General features: G+C 37.9%; 1 protein-coding gene across 1 annotated transcript in view; it reads left to right on the top strand.

Annotated features, from left to right (window-relative positions):
- CYRIB (CYFIP related Rac1 interactor B) overlaps positions 1-17,394 on the top strand; it is a 75,887-nt gene extending 58,493 nt beyond the window's left edge. The window contains 9 exon segments of the mRNA XM_064706691.1: positions 5,599-5,720; positions 7,391-7,496; positions 9,065-9,201; positions 9,832-9,909; positions 10,001-10,117; positions 11,232-11,311; positions 12,423-12,549; positions 14,106-14,176; positions 16,521-17,394. Coding sequence (XP_064562761.1) covers positions 5,599-5,720; positions 7,391-7,496; positions 9,065-9,201; positions 9,832-9,909; positions 10,001-10,117; positions 11,232-11,311; positions 12,423-12,549; positions 14,106-14,176; positions 16,521-16,584 — 902 coding nt within the window. The 3' untranslated portion in view covers positions 16,585-17,394.
- The last annotated feature ends 230 nt before the right edge of the window (positions 17,395-17,624 follow it).

Here is a 17,624-nt window from a genome sequence, read left to right as displayed (position 1 = left end):
TTTATTTCAGAAAGGGCTTTCAAATTACATTTGACTGTTGAAATTTGGTCCTTCTTTTTTAAACCAAAATTCTTCCTACTTTTTATCAAAATGTTAAGAATAGTTGTAATTATTTGAAGACTTACTGAAGTTGCAACTGACTTACTCAGATTTGTGAGTTTTGTTCCATGCTCCTTAAAGGAAGAACTGAAAATGAAACCTGATTCTCATCACTTCCAATGTGAATTAATAATGCTGCATAGACAGACTGGCTCACAACAGCTATTCATAGCTCCAGCATCATCATGTTAAAGGTTATATGTGAACCTTACTGGATCTGGCACTGAAATTTAACCTCATGCCTTCTTAAAAGGGAGTCTCAACATGTACAGAGATTAAATTGATTTTGAAAAGAAGAGACATGTAGCTTGTGTGATCAATGCCAGGTGTTCTAGAAGGTTCACATATGTCAGTATTTCTGCTTCTGGTTTTTGTTGCATGATACAGTATAGCCTAAGAATGGCAGGTAAGTGTTGCTGGCTTCTGCTATGCATGTTTAATTACTTTCTTTTGGGATGTGCTGTTTCTTTGGCCAGCTGTACATCAGCAAGCATAAAATAAGAAGATTATTGTTCGATTACATTTTGACCATGTAATAGAATACAGTGGAATAGTGCCTTAAAAAAACTGATAAAGTATGATATGGATAATTTGAGGTGCATTAAATCTTTGTTCCCCTGAATTGTTTTTCAGTTGTTTGATGAATCTGTAGCAGTTTTTAATATTACTTATAACATGAAAGTAAATGCTTGAAGAAATATGGTTTTGCTTCAGTGACATTTAAAGTTACAACTTCTCTAAGCTGTTACCCTGTTGTGTTGATTTTTATTACTTGTCTCTTCTGAATATATTGTTATTGGAAGATGTTAGCCATACAAATTGTTCATAAAGGGAAGATTATCAAGGCCTGTTTTGAAAACTCAGAAAGCAAAATTAATCTAAGACCAATTCTTGTGTATCATCACATTAGGTGAAATCTAGTGAGGTGGGAGAGCTTGTGTATGAGGCCATTGGAGTTGTAAAGCTCCAGCTTAATCTGCAAATATTGAAAATTTAATTGGACTAAAGTAAATGCACATTAGTTGGATAGAAGAGGCATGGTTCCTAAATTGCAATAAAAATGCTCCTTTTTTTCTTTTTAAATACAGATTTTTTTAGCCATCAGTTTTGTTTTAAAATGCATGTTTTGAGCATGAACAGGATTTGGCATGAGAGTAAGCAGGTTGCTGACATGAAATGCTTTCATATGCAGTCAAATTAGGTGACTTATATTATGGCTGAATTGTTAGACTGTTCTTTGTTCATTTTGGACCCTGTTCTGCATTTGTTTCTGCTGCTATACTGTGTATCCATGCTTCTTTCTCCTCTGTTTCAGATAGCTTGCCTTGACAGGATCTTGGCTTTGACACAGCCAAGATCTTTCTTCAAGACTTGGCACTTAATCTTGTGATACTTAATGTTGTGGTTTTGTGTGGAAGGACAAGCAAGCTCTGTATTAAAAACAAATTTGCCAATTCTGTGTTGTGCCTGACTCAATAATAGGCAGTTTGAAGTCTTTTGTTCTTAAATCCATGTATGTGAGCAGGCTCCAATGTTTCTTACTTAGTACCTTAAAGAACTAAAACCTAGTGTTCATGAAGCTTTGTAGTGCTAGAAACTTCAGATTTTAGACTTCTAACCATTGTTATTCCCCCAGATGTTTATCTTGGTGCTAGATGTCAGTGATTGGTGTGACTGACTATCAGAATCCATGTTAAAAATATGGTGAGCTGTACTCTTTTCCTTGCCTCTGCACTGGTTAAGCTTGTGCTTTCTTTGGCCATTCACCTCACTTGTTTGATAGGAATAGTTCTCCTGAGTATTCTTTAAAGTCTGTGCAGTACCATCAGAACACAAGCAAAGTGCACAGGTCAATTTTGTTTACATAAAACAGCCACCTCAAATGTGGGAAACTTACACCTCAACTTTTACATTGGTGTCTTTACTGACACAGTTGCAAATCTTTTCCAAATTTACTGATTGGAATAGTAGCTAAAATACAGTGTTCTTTGAGATGGTGATATCAAGCTAGCGCTGACAGTATCCTGCATTATCTCCAGAGGACTTGGCCAGGTTTCAGAGGAGCCACAGAGACAGCATTCTCCATAGTAATGCCAACAGAGATGAATAAATTATTTCATCTCCAGCAGTCTGGCATTTTTTTCCCCTTGTTTGTGAGTTTTGTCCCAGACAGTTTCAGATGACTTGATGTGTTCTTCCCTGGGAAAAATCTCAGCTTAAGTAGTTTGCTGTGCAGTGTAAACTTTTAACCCCAAATTTCTCTCCCTACTAGTTCTGTAGGCTAGCCAAATATTATTTTAATAGTCACTAAATGTGTGTGTTCCCCGCATGCAATATGTTGTCTCACTTCTGTAGTATTTAGTTCACATAACAATGTTTGTATATTGTTTCCAGTCTCCTCTTCTGTCTCTTACTGTGTGAGCATTCTGAACTCTAAGTGTATATTGCATCTAGTGCAGTAACATTCTGATTAAACACAAATTTATTTAAAGATGAACTCCCATTTACTTGCAGAACCTCAGTATTTTCTTACTATTGCATTAAAAATAGTAAAGTTGCCCTGAATAACCAGGGCTCAGCTGCTGTAGCCACAGTTTCAAACCTCAGAACATCTGGGTGAGCTGTGATGTGCTTACTGGGTTTGTTCTTTGTGTGGAAGGCATTGCTGATAAAGGCACAGCCCTGTTGTAACCTTGTAGCAGGAACTTAAATGGTCAGGGGAGAAGGGAAATCCATGAAATTGTGTATCTCCATCCATCTGTTTGGATGCCTGCACTACTGGCTGCTTTTTCTTAGCAGCCAAGAGTAACTCCAGAAGTGCAACTCCCTCTCCTGCTCTGTGCACTCCACCTTGGGAAGAGGAGTTCCACAATTAGTGATTCCCAGGTGAAGGTCCTGTAGCCTGAGCCCTCAGGTACACACTGAGGGGTGCTATTCCCATAGGATGGGAATGCTGCCTCCATATTTTCAAGATGGTGACAGTGTTTAGGAAGAGGGACCTCTCCCTCTTCCTTCCCTGTATGGGCTTTCAGAATACAATGCCCTAACCACCACTGGGAAGCAAATAAACCAATTTCGCTCTGGGTCAGCCAGCATTAGGCCCTGAAGATCTTTTATATCATGCATTTTAACCCTATTCTAATAACATCTTAAATGGTTTGTGAAGGGATTATAGAATCATTTAAATTTGCTTTTTAAGTTTGACCTCTCTTTTAGAGATGGCCGAGGAAATGAGTTGGGACAAATCGGGTTTACAGATGGTTTTTTATTAGAGAGGAATAGGTTGACCAAAAATGAAATACACACCAGAAGAAATAACTCTGTACCTAGTTGATTTTCAAATAGATTGATGTCTAGAAGTTTGTAATAATCAAAACAAACAAATAAAAACCCCCACCACCCCAACAAATGAAATATCAACCATTGCTTTAAGTTTCCTGGAACATTTTAAGGAAATGAAATACAGTTGTTGGCTGTTTACATCCTGCACTAAGAGAGGTGATGATGGTGTTGATTTGCCTAGCCAGCTGTCCAGTGAAAGCCACTAAATTTGTATCTGGGAGATGATTTTAATTTCTAAACATGGAGGGTCATAGTACTGCAGCTGTTCTGCTTGGTGGTGGATTTTGAAATGAGGAGCAGGAATTCTTTTGGGCCATTCTGCTCTGCCCCTCCCAATATTGAAAAATGAACTCTCCTTACTACACAGGGTAAAGAAAAAAAATGGCATGAAAAATTAAACAGGCAGGAGATGTTCTCAGTGTGAGACAATCCAAGTGACAAGTCTTGATTGCATTATTTAACAGCACAATCTGGAACGCTACAGAGCTTCACGTCTCAGTCTGTATTTCACTGTAACATTTCATGTTCGTGCATGAACTGCTGCCAGTCAGCTGGTGTGCTTCCTTGTCTGCTCTTTTCCCTCATTTTTTGTCTTCATTTCTTACAGCAGTCTTCAGCAGCTTTCAAAATTATGTGACCTTTGTGGTGATCTGAAAAGCACTGGCCACTTTTACTCGATGCCTAATCAATGTGGTGCTCTTTTATTTATTTATTTTAAAAAGAATGACCAGGTTCTTTAACCTGTGCTAATTCTTGATGTTTCTCAAAATACCAGTTAAGCTGTTGCAAGGTCTATATATAGGCATATTTGCTAATAATGCCCACTCTTTATGCATTAAACTATAAAAATAAGAGGTATTATGCAAAAATTACAGCAAAATCCAGACAGGCAATGTATATGAAATTTATTTTCTCCTAATACAAACATTGTTTTCTCTTGTGTTTTTCTAGTGTGTAACACTAAGATACTGTGGGAGTTTTATTTCAAATGTAAAGATGTACCTAACTTCCATGGGAAGTTGTACATATGGATTGTGGAAAAAGCACGTCTAAAAAGACATTTTCCAGACTCTTCAAAATGCACAAAGTCATGAGGATATATTGTCCTTAGATAGTTTCTGTCTGTCCCTATAAAAAATAATCTATTGTTAATACCCTCATTTTTGGCATTGGAAATAATGGACTAAAATACAATGATATTTATTCCATAACATATTTTGCCCATGTTAAGAGAGAAGTGGGGTTTTTTTACAAGAGCTTTAGTAGCTAACAGTTTCTTTGATTTTTTTAAAATATGAGTCTAAAAGGAACTAACCTTATTGCTTTCATCAGCATTCTAAAAGAAAAAAAATTGGTTCAGGTAAACTATGTCTGAGATACTTGTCCTAGGTGATGGTTTTTAAAGGTTAAAACCTTTTGTTGATTCTTCTCAAAACATACTTCTTACCAAATCACATTTCTTTAAAAATGTGCATGTAGCTTTTTGAAATTATGACCCAATATATTTTTGGGAAGCCCTTAGCTAATTAGAAGAAAATAGGAGACAGCTTATACCTTTAAAGACAGGGGACAAAAGAAAAAAGGCCTTCACAGGCTCACACTACATCTTTTTTTTCTCAGCTCTGATTGTGTGATTAGTGCAGTGAGGAATATGTTTTGAGAATTAAATATATTTAGAAGTAAAATATATGACTCCTTTCCCAAGCAGTTAAAGATGAGTAAGACAAGATGGAAAATAATCTGATGCAGTGTTTCTATATAATAATAAACATGGACACCTCCTGTGCTATCTGCAATGAGAGTGTCTTTTGAGGGCTTACCTAAGTTTCTTCCAGTGAGCCTCTGCTGCACCCCAAGGTGAGATTATATGATAGTCATAAGGACAACTCATTAGGATTTCTTCTCCTCACTCAGTTTTAAATAAATCAAGAAGATAGAATCCAGGTGAATTTTTGGGATGGTAAAAGAAGAGACTACTAAAATGAATACAATTAGTCTCTTGGAGTTCCTTATACATGGTAGTAGCTCTTCAGAGAATGTAAATTCTTGATGAGTTGCTGCATGAAGAATTTGTCCCATAGGTGATGGTGTGCCTGTTGAATTCCGTGTTGTTGTTAAAAATAAATATATATACATTTAATATGTTCTGCTGTTTAGATGCCCAACCTACAGAATCTGAAAAGGAAATTTATAATCAGGTGAATGTAGTGTTAAAGGATGCAGAAGGAATACTGGAAGACTTGCAGTCATATAGAGGAGCTGGCCATGAAATACGAGAGGTGAGCTAGAGCGTTTCAATTGTGCACAGCCTGTGGCTGTTCATTGTCTGATCCTAACCAAATACTGCTGGGGTTTAACTTTGCTTGCAGGAGCTGTTTTGGCAGAGCATGTTGTCCTTTAAAATCACTGTCTTGAATTTCTGCTCTGGAATGTTTCTTTTTAACAGCAAAACAGATGTTGCTTGTTTCAGTCATATTAATCCACATATGTAATAGCAAATGATGCTTCTCAGAGTTTTTGGGGTATTATGAATTATGAATATTGATTTTTCTTTGTGTTCCCACATAAGCTCTTCTTGAGTTAATAGTGAATTTGGAAAGAGTGTGGTGTGACTGCAGTGCAAAACTGAATATTGTTGACATCCTCTTGTATGGTAACTGGAGAAGCCTGGTTTGGTAATCCTAACACAAAAGGCATCTCATTTTCACTCCCTTTTAATTGGCTTTTATTTACTAAAGTAGATTTTGGAACAGAAGCAAAGTTCCTGTACAGAATGTCATTCAGATGTTTCTTTGTTTAATAAAGGGTGGAATAAATATTCTCCCAACCCCCTTTATTGTCTTCCTCACATGCAGCAATGGGGGCTTTGCTCATGAAGGAAGGAGTTACTCACTGTAACATATCCTTAAGAAATAGTATTAGATAGGAGTATTAGATTACTATTTACTCCATGGCAATTTGAGATACTCAAAGCCATTCACCTTTGAGAGTTTTTCTCTCCATGGAATTGATAAGGTAGGTTTAAGAGGGATGACTGTGTCACACAAACCCCTTAGGAGGGGAGATAGTTTACTATCCATGTTCAGAGACAGGCTGTAGGATCAGGCAGGAATGTGTGTGTGCAGATGCCATGGAGAAATGAGAGATACTTCTCTGAGTGGAGGTAGACATGGCAGGAAGGAAACTTTCTAGGACCTGAGAGGAGTGTGCTGCAAGCCACAGCCCATGGTTGACTGAAACAGTTCTTGAAATCAAGAACCCGACAGTGAAAGTGCTGCAGGAGAGTTATGAGCATCTTTATTTCTGTTTTCGTAGTATATTTTCAGTTGCTAACTGGAGAGGTTGAATTTAAGGTATTAAATGTCTGGGAAGTTTTCTGTAAAGACAAAGTCTGTAAATATATCCTTCAAAACTGTGGTACATGCTTTGTACTGGTGGTGCTTTTTGTTGTTAATTATTCTTAAATGTTCCTGCTGTAATAGCTAGCCTGAATTTCACAGTAATTTTTGTCTTTGCAAATTTGGGAATTAGTGATAGATATCAACATTAAGATGAGGCTTTGATCGCTAATTTTTTTTTTTTTTTGCTTGGAGTAAGCACAGTAAAGTTGTTGATTTTAATTAACTAGGTCTGGTTATGTAAATTGTCTTATCTGAGTAATTTGATTTTTAACCATTTCTTTATACTCTCTCCAAGTTGTTTTCCTGTTCAGGATGCTTACTTTCAACACAAATTTTTAGACCTTTTTGGAACAGACATGGGTTAGTACATACTTGTCTCTCAACTGAAAACTTCTTAGTAGGTAGATATTTAATTATTAGCTCTTCAAACAATTGTCTTGCATAGGTGTTTTGGTTTTTGTGTTTTGTTGTTTGGGGTTGTTTTGTCAGCAGTGCATCAGTTATTCCCAATCCAAGCATCTTTTTCTCCTCTCTTATTCCAATTTAAGGCAATACAGCATCCAAATGATGAGAAGCTGCAAGAGAAGGCATGGGGTGCAGTTGTTCCACTAGTAGGCAAACTAAAGAAATTCTATGAATTTTCTCAAAGACTAGGTAAGTGGAAAGGTGTTAACTTGAGGGTTTTTTTCTCTTAATTTATGAGTATATTTGGCATATTCAGATGTGATCACATCTAGATCAACTCCTTTGTGGAAAAGAGCTCATATTGCCCAGATTCCTCCATACGTTGGATGACAGCAATCTTGCTTCAGTGGATGTCTGAGAGGGGAGAGAGAATGGGATCATCCTTGCTGCTCTTCCTCTACTCCATTAGTAACTCAGGAAGGCAGTAACCAGCTGATTGTCTGGAAATTAGTAAACTAAATAATCAGGAATTAATTCTGTCAGTGTTTCTGATACCAAGAGTAATTAAAAGAGACTGTATTATTCCTCCCTAAACACCAGAAATAATTTGCTATGTGGAAGTGCCTGATCTTGGTTCATACAAATGCAGTACTTGAGAAGGTGCTTCATGCCTCTTCTGAAACTCACTGATGTGATGGCTATGCTGATAAAACCTGAGACTTGTTTTTTTACCAGCTTTCTGTTGTTATCTCACGTTAAATCAAATTTATTAACATAGCTTGTATAAAATGTGTTTAAAGCACAGAAACTTGTTGCAGGCAAGTTCTGCTTTTTGAAAAGGGTGAGGTGTTTTTCTCAAGATGAACAGGAAGCTGGATTATAAATTTATCTTAAGTCATTACTTCTGCTTACAGCTATGTGCCTCTTGAATTCTGTGTTCTCCTAGAGACTGAAGTCTGCTAACACAGGTTATTGAAATATGTTCTACACAAATGTTGCAGACAAAGCTTGAGTAGAAATTTTCAAGAAGTTTTTTTTTGTGGCTGTCAATGCTGATGGATTATTGTCACAGACATCTTTTGTGAAAAATCCTTTCTTGGGATTTTTCTCCCTTCTGAGAAGCTGTGGCCTCAGCAACAAATTGTAAACAATAGTTAAATGGAATGCAACAGGTGGATCTGTTATTGTTCTCCTGTAGATGTTTAGATTTACTGACCACTCACGGCAGAGCTGCTCTTGCTCTCTGCTGGGACACAGACCTTGTTGTTCATTCTTTTCTATTCTTAGCTTAGCTAGCCTTCTGAGAACTTTTTCTTCTATTTCTTTCTCGTATAGTTATAATGTAATATATATATCATAAGATAATAAATCAACATGAAGTCAACATTCTTGTCTCCTCTCTTCACCTGCAACCCTTGCGACAACTGTCACAGTTTATAAATTTGTCTTAAATAATGCATGACTTTTGCTTACAGCTATGTGCCACTTGAATTCTGTGTTCTCCTAGAGACTGAAGTCTGCTAACACAAGTTATTGAAATATGTTCTACACAAATGTTGCAGACAAAGCTTGAGCAGAACTTTTCAAGAGGTTTATTTTTGTGGCTGTCAGTGCTGATGTGACCTGGTCTGTACAGCAATTTGTACGTAAATGTGACAGCAGTTGACACATAGATGAGCAGTTCATGGACTCCCTTTATTATTAACCACCATGTATTTTGGCAGCTGTGTATTTTAAGTGTAGCATGCAGAGTCCCAGGCAGTGCTGGTGCAAGGGGCAGTGCAGGTGTGTGTTCAACCCCCTGTCCTGTGTTGCAGAGGCCGGGCTGCGGGGCCTGCTGGGCGCCCTGACCAGCACTCCGTACTCCCCAACGCAGCACCTGGAGCGAGAGCAGGCTCTTGCCAAGCAGTTTGCAGAAATTCTTCACTTCACACTCCGATTTGATGAGCTCAAGGTAAGAGCTTGTGACCAGAAGGGCTAGAAAAAGAAGCCAAATGTGTTTGTTTGCTGAAGCAAGTTTGGGTTGTGTTCTGTTCTGGAATAGAATGTGCAGCGGATACTCAAATATCCAATATGCTTGGCTTGCTCTTGTGACCTAGAGTAAGATCAAACTGGAATGCAGATGAAATATCATATTAGCTTTAGGCACCTGTGTTTCAGTTCACATTAATCATGTTTTTTCACCCAAATTTGGTGTATCTCTTGAGATAATGCTGCTGCTTTTAGCTTGTGTGCAGCCACAGTCCAGCTATTTTCTTGCTATATGCAAAGAACTAAGCTGAAATGGTAATTAATTTGCTGGTCTGATCCTTGGAGTCAAATTAGCAAAGCAATTTTTTCAACCTTCTCATTTCCAACTTGTATTTAGGAGATTGTTCCTTTTCTCATTCCTGTTAGAGCTTGTTCTGAATCTGAGAAACCAAAAAGCTTTATGTTGTGCTTACAAGTTCTAAACATATCACAGGCCTTTTTGCTTCACTTCAGGAAGTTGAATATATTCTTGTTGGGTGTATAACATTTTATGAAAATTTGTCCTTACTTTCCTTGAATTTGTCTCAACTCTCTTGCTTCCGTATCCACATAGATGACAAATCCTGCTATACAGAATGACTTCAGCTACTATAGAAGAACTCTGAGCCGTATGAGGATTAACAATGTCCCAGTAGGTAACCCTTGGATAAGATGAAATTAATTCTGCTACCCCCTCTCTTCTTCATGTGCAGAACAACTAAACCCTTTCTTCTGTTTTTTAGGCAGAGGGAGAAAATGAAGTAAATAATGAGTTGGCAAACAGAATGTCTTTATTTTATGCTGAAGCAACGCCAATGTTGAAAACCTTAAGTGATGCCACAACAAAGTTTGTGTCAGAGGTAAGAGTATAAATTTATGGCTTGGATAATGTACTTCACAGCACTGCAGGGCCAGACATAATGGGCAACACAACCTCCTCCTGGCCTAATCTGGCATGTAGGAATAAAACTTGGGGTTTGGAGCCTCAAGAAATGTAATGTGTCATTCCCAGATGCTGTAGAGTTAGGGACTCCAGCCAGGCACTTTGTGTGTGCATCCCCAAAATTTAATGAGTATTGTCACATAAGCAGTGATGGCTTTTCTCAAGCAGGGAGCTGGGACAGGTGTTTTGCCTGCACTGTGGTGGTGTTTTAGAGCAGAAATTTCAGAAAATTGAAAGGGAAACAGCTTGATTCTCTCTGCTTGAAATAAAGAATGGAATTGAAATGTAGCTTCCTCTTCTCCTTCTACTCTCCTGTGTGAAGTCAAGTATACTACATTATTGCAAAAGGGGGAAGGAACCTGAACTGGAAAAGTATTTCGGCACGTTGACACATCCCTATTTATCCTTGACTACCTAAGTAAATACTGGTTGTAAAATCCAATCACTGCAAGTACTGTGCTTGCCTTGTGATAACTGTGATGATTTTTGGCTTACATGCAAAGAATGCTCACTATTTCTTAGTAGAAAATAATTTTACATTACATGATTCATGCAAAGCTACATCTGTCTTTTAATGTTTTTTTTTCTCCTGAGTTCTGCTTTATGCTTGAAATGCCTTAAGAAAACTGTCCTCTTATTTTACATTTATTTGTGATTGTTGTCTGCCACAATTAAGTTTTGCTATTACAGCAGATGAATATATTTGGCTATAGAAATTTTTGTCTTTGGAGGAGCAGGTTAGATGATGATTCCTTCAAAACTTTCCAAAAGTCAATCATATCAAGGGTATAGTTCCTTGGCTACAAGCAAGCAGGCAAAACCCATGTGGTAGCCTTTGCTCTGTAAAGTGCTAATCTATATGATAATATTTTTAAAAAACAGCGCAAGACTACCTGACTCACCATAGTTGTTTTGATTTTTTTTTAATTGCTCCACATTGCTATGCCAACAGATAACTGATTTGACTTAGGTTTTGTAGTATAATATTTCACAGTGATTGAGTTGTGGCAACTGTTCACCTTCTTTTGCAGAATAAAAATTTACCGATAGAGAACACAACAGATTGCTTAAGCACCATGGCCAGTGTGTGCAGGGTCATGCTGGAAACCCCGTGAGTACCAACACTGCTTGGGTTGGGTGTGAGTCACCTCTCTGCCTCAGACCTGATGTGTGATGCATGAAAGAAATGTAATTGGAGTGATTAGGAGCTGTGATGTTTCCTTTTTACCAGCCTAGTTGTTTACACTGACATGAAACCACCTTGTTTTGTTTTGCCAGCCACGGAAATCGTGTGGTCTACTTTTCTGAACATATTAATATTTAAAAATAGAATGACTATGGAAGCTAGACAACCTCTTGGCACTCTTTATAAGTGGTTTTGTCATGTATTATTCAGAGAAATAGGCTATTTGAGCATGATTGCCCAGGGTCTCCTGAAAGAGGGGCTGTGGGCAATGCTCTGGACGTTGTGTCCTTGCTGACTGGCCTGGCTGATTGCTCTAGAAAATGACTGTGCTCCTCTCAGGGGAATTAAGAGACAACTTCTAGGCATGAAGGCAGTCAGTTGTCTTCTGTTTATTTGAGAGGCATTGAGAGTATGACCAAAATCACACTAATCTTTGATTATTTTTTTAAATCTGTTTCTTCTGTGTTCTAAATAGTTTTCTGTTGGTAAAATTACTGGGGCATGATCCATGTCTTTTAAAATAAGTTTCTGTCCAAATACCGCAGGACATTTGTTTTGTAGTGCATTAAGAGCTCCAAGCATTTATACTCTTACTCTTCTTAGGAATTAATTCCATTTTAAGAAGCAGTTAAAGGTTGTCCAGTCACCTGCCCTTTTTTTTTTCTAAGTCAGAAATTTGGGTGTGTATTAGAAGGTGACAGAGAAAAGTGTAGGAAGCACTGGAGACCAAGTTAGTATGTTTTAATCTTTTTCAAAATTAATTTTTTTTTAATTTAAAAATTTTAGAAACCTGTTGTTTTAGGTTTGCGAATTTTTATTAATCTTCAGGTAACTTTGTAAACAATCATCTGTCTTTTGAAAGGAATAACAAAAACTCACAAGTTTGATGTTTGTAGATTTGGTTGGGTTGATTTGTTTTTTTTTTCCTTTTGAGGATTTATCATAGAATTTTTCTCTTTAATCTTAATTTGGGTATTACTAGTATGTACTGTTATCTTGTGTTTCATAGATAATAAGCTGTGTTTTTACATTCCAGTGAATATAGAAGCAGGTTTACAAATGAGGAAACAGTATCATTCTGTCTGAGGGTAATGGTGGGTGTCATCATACTCTATGACCACGTGCATCCGGTGGGCGCTTTTGCCAAAACTTCAAAAATTGATGTAAGTTTACTGTTGCTAAATTCTCCTGAGTATTTAAATGGTCTGTAGGCTCCTTTTCTGTGTTGCAGATTCTAGTAGCAGATGTATACACTGGGTTGGTGCTAAACACATAGCTGTGAGCAAAGATGTATATTTCAGTAGTGAGAAATACAAACTAGGCCTTTTGGACATGTAAGTGGGTCATGAAAAATCTGTTTTTATGTAATTCTGGTAGTGTCCAGGAATACTTGTAAGCAGTGGTGGTGATGAAAGATCCAGATCAGAAAGTGACAATGGCCCCTGCCTTGTCCCTCACTGACTGGTGAATAGCTCAGTTCACCATCCACCACACTTTGAGTTTCTAACTTTCTACTGTTTTTGATAGTAAGCCTGTGGAATACATGCTGTTTCTCTGTGGTTTTGTGGTTATTTCAAAGGGAGTATTATCCCACTGCATTAACTACAGTTGGTTATTATTTCACTGGCTGAATGAAATAATTCTTAATGGATTTATGATAAGCATGTATTTCTGCTCACAGTTCCATATTTTTTCTTTAAGGCTGATAAAGCAGAGCTTGAAAGTTGCATTCACTAAAGTTATCATAGAATGGTTTGGGTTGGAAGGGACCTTAAAGATCATCCAGTTCCAGGCCCCATCCATGGGCAGGGACACCTTCCACTAGATCAGGTTGCTCAGGGCCCTGTCCAGCTTGGCCTTGAGCACTTCCAGGAATGGGGCAGCCACAACTTTCAAAGCCATTCTCCCTCATCTAATCACTGCCTGCTCTTGTAAAATGTCCCTTTCCAGCTCTCCTGTAGCCCCTTTAGGTATTGGAAGGTGCTCTGAGGTCTCCCCAGATCATTCTCCATGCTGAGCAGCCCAAATTCTCTCAGCCTTTCCTCCCTGGAGAGGTGCTCCAGCCCTCTGGTCATCTTCATGACCCTGCCTTGGACTCACTCTGGCACAGCCATGTCATTTTTCTGCTGGTGACACAGAGCTGGGTCCAGATGGGGTCTGAGCAGAGCACAGGTAGAGAATCACCTCCCTGCTGTGCTGGCCACATTTCTTTTGCTGCAGCCCAGGACAGTGTTGGCTTTCTGGGCTGCCAGAGCACTTTGCTGGGTCATGGTGAACTTCTCATCCAACAGCTCCCCCAAGCCCTTCTCCTCTGGGCTGCTCCCAGTCCATTCCCTGCCCAGCCTGTGTTTGTGCTTGGGATGCCCTGAGCCAATGGCAGGACCTTGGAGTTGTTGAGCTTCACAAGGTTCACAGATCCCACTCTCCAGCCTGTCCAGGTCCCTCTGAATGCCTTCCCCCCCCCCCAGACTGTCAGCCACACCTCTCAGCTTGCTGTCATCAGCAAAGTTGCTGAGGATGCACTTGATGCAGCTTTTTAAGTAGCTAAACCAGTCTGTGATAGGAAGATGTAATGCTGAAAGCTTAATTCCTTTTTAATATCCAGAAAATGTCTTTACACTGCTGCTATTTTTAAATACTTATTTTATACTGAATATAAAACATTCCTGTAAACTCAAAAGGTATTAGCATGGAAAAAACTAATTTTTTTAACTCCTAGATGAAAGGATGCATCAAAGTTCTTAAAGACCAGCCTCCTAACAGTGTAGAAGGCCTTCTAAATGCTCTCAGGTACTCCTTTTTGTTTCTTGGGTATTTTAATGTTTTGATGTGAGTTTTCATGAATTGTCCAGGTCATTTTCTTTGCAACAAAGTATTCAGTGACTGTTACAGGGAAAGGTGAATGTAATTATTGCAGGCTTTTCTTCTAATGTGTCCTGAGACAAGGATGTATGAAGAAGCCTCTGTGCTGTGAATTTGCAGTTGTTCATTCTAAGATAACCTTTTCCATGCATGCAGGTTAAGAATGAGTCAGTATGGCATGGTAAGTAACTAGAAATTGTTCCTTTTCAGAAAGAATTAAATCCCTGCTGTAGAATAGATGAGACAAGAATTTGCCACATTAATTGGAGAAGTAAAAAAAAATTAATAATTCAGTATATTAAAACTAAAACCTGCTAATTTGGGTTGTAAAGCTGTATAGTCAGTCATGTCTTCATTGTGTGGGTGTCCAGCATGGGAGAAGTGGTAAAAAGTGCAAAAATGTGATAGGCAGGTGAAGTCTTCGTTCTAGTCCATGCTTGGAAAAGTATCATTACTTTAGTAACAAATAACTGGAACTGGGTATTGTTACTTATATGCCTGCTTGGAATGAGGAAGCTTTAGTTTGTTTTGTGAAATTGTGCAGTTGTGATTTGTTTTCCTTATCTGTAGTGAAGCTGCTTTAATTTCATTTGCCCCCTTTTTATTTTTTGTGTCATGATGTCATAAGGAGTTAAATAATGTGGTATTGTAAGTGGGTTCATTTGTAAAGTTGGTTCAGATTATTAGTTAAAATTTGAAAAATCCATGCCTAATTTGAAACTTCATGTGATTATTTCCATGCTAAAATCATGTTCATCTCTGAGCTTCATAACATGATCAGTCTTTGAGATGGTCATCAGTAAAGACACAGGCTTCCAGAGGGAAAATGCTGCGTTAGCATTTATTTCTGACTAGTTTATTGTGATTGCAGCTGCCGTGATCACCAGTCTTTATTAGTAGCCCATTTTTCCCATTATTGCTGACACTGTGAAAGAGCATGGAAGGTGCACTTCAGGTGCTCACTGCACTAAGCAGTGACATTAACTTCTGGTTAATTGCACAATTAACTTTGTGGTTAGCAGTGTAAATCCAGTCCATGCTCTCAAGCTGTGCTTTCCCTTTCCATGCATGGATGCTGTAACAGTCCTGCTTTTGTACATTTGGTTACTCTCTGGGTAGGATATTCAAACCTTTTCTAAGCCGTGTTTGGAATTGTTAGGAAGAGATGCAGGGGTGAGCTGCTTTGTGCTCATATGATGAAAACAGGTTCAAGTTGTCATCATGACAAATTAAGTCCAAACCTAAGTCTTTGATTCTGGCACACTGAGAATTTCTTGGGTTTTCCCAAGGGACAGATAATGTGTTTCAAAAATAAATGGAAGGTGGTATAGGGTTTTGGAGGGAGATCAGCTCTTTGTAATTTCAAATTCATCTGAGTATTGTAATCATGTTCAACTTTTTCACGTGGGCAGAATACCAAGTGCAATAACTTTTCAAGATTTCAGAAAATCTTAGGCTGCTTGTTTGTTGAATTACAGAAAGTGCTGAAGTTTACAGTATTATTAACTTCCAAACTAAAAAGTCATTATGTATTTATCAAGTGAACAAGTAAAGTAGTACTGCAGTTGTGGATAACAATAAAAGTGTTAATTTAACATGTTAAATTTAAAGTACAAAGTAAGTTTTATTTGCTTTTAGATTAGTTAGGAAGAAGGATCAGGAAAATTAATCACACAAAAATTCTGCAATGAGGATATCTTCTAAAAATAGATATAGCTAGGTTTTTTATATTGATTTAAAAGTGTGCTATTATCCTAGAGAATTTTGGAAGCTGAAATAAGTACATGTTTATGCTCTTTAGTGTTAGCAGCACAGTCACTTAACTAAGCAGGAAATTAGGTTGAAAAGTGATTAAATCCATTGCCATTGAGGGATTCTGGGAAGGTTTGGTCACTGGAAGTTTTGATGAAGAGTTTCTCAAGCTGTCTTATTTGAAGATGTTTCCTGTGGGCAGAGCCCCCAGAATTAGTCTGGCAGATAATTACCTGTCACCAGTGCTACTGTGAGCTTGCTGTGAAAGGCAGTGTCCTGCTGAGGCTTATTTTGAGCTCCCCTTGGTGCAAGGCTGCTAGATTCTAGTTCTGATTGGCACTATCATTTTCTGATCAGAATGTCTGAGTTGTTTTCTCAGTGACGGTGGAGTGGGTGATGATCCGTGGCTAAGGGTTTTGCTCTGTTACAGTCAGGTTGAGCCATAAACAAAGAAATTACACACTTGTAAGCTGAAGTGCAATAGCATTTATGCTCACCTTGACTTTATTTCTGTGTTTAGGTACACAACAAAGCATTTGAATGATGAGACTACCTCCAAGCAAATTAAATCCATGTTGCAATAACAATTACCTGGAATTCGCACCTGCTGTAGACAGTATTCTGCAATGACTGAGATGCACAGATTTTTTTTTTTTAGTGATTGCAACTACTATCTCGTTCATTCTCGCTTTTTATTTTCTCTCTTCCTGTTTACTCTTTTTTTTAATCACTTCCTTGTACCTAAGTAAGCTCAGACTTCTTTTCTGTGCCAAATCAATGAAATTATCAATTCTGGAAAGTATTTCTACTTTTCAGAATAGCCATCCTAAGTGGCAGCTAATTATGCGTTGCATTTGGATTTCTCTGTACTGGGGAAAGATTTGTGACTTGAACTAAATATTTTTAAACTTGTGGTTTTTTTCTTTTTTTGAAAAACTAATATTTAATATTGCTTCTTCTGCATGGCAAGACTGCCTACTTCTGCTATTTAAAAATCCCTTGATGACTTCATTTTCTATTGCAGCTTATTTTCATGTGCAACCATGAGGAAACTAAAAGCAGATTTGTTTAAATTAACTGTGTTTGTACAAAATGGTACCCAACACAAAAGTTTTTTTAAATGAGTAAAAACTGTTTTGTTTAAAAGTTACGTTTGCATTTTGACTCATTTTTGTAAGGATGTATGTTGTATGTTTAACCTTTAATAACTAACGTTAAACTGTGGTGTGTGCGTAGCAAAATTACGTATGCATGTTCATGTCAAATGATTGGCTGTGGATAAGATAATAAAATCAGCTTTCATTTTTCTAAGTGTGGTTTGATTTACCAGTATTTTGAGTGAGATGTCTTCGTGCTCTTTGGATTTTTACAAAAAAATAAATTTATAAATTTTATATAGTGAAAACTCTGCTGTTTCATTACCAGTAACCAGTTGCCTAAGCCACTGATTTAAGCCTGGTGTTATTTAGGATTCTTGCTCTCCACTTTGTGCTGCTTTCCTCTCCCTGAGAATTATTACTCAGGTAGGATTTGTGATGAGGAACTTGGTGCAATCCATATAGATCCCAATGGGAATTGCTGAAGAGCCTGCATCCAGGCTACCCATGCTGCCTCCTCATAGAGC

Source organism: Zonotrichia leucophrys, chromosome 2 (genome assembly GCF_028769735.1).
Source record: "Zonotrichia leucophrys gambelii isolate GWCS_2022_RI chromosome 2, RI_Zleu_2.0, whole genome shotgun sequence".
Classification (NCBI taxonomy): Eukaryota; Metazoa; Chordata; class Aves; order Passeriformes; family Passerellidae; genus Zonotrichia; species Zonotrichia leucophrys.
This window is presented reverse-complemented; position numbering and strand designations above follow the sequence as displayed.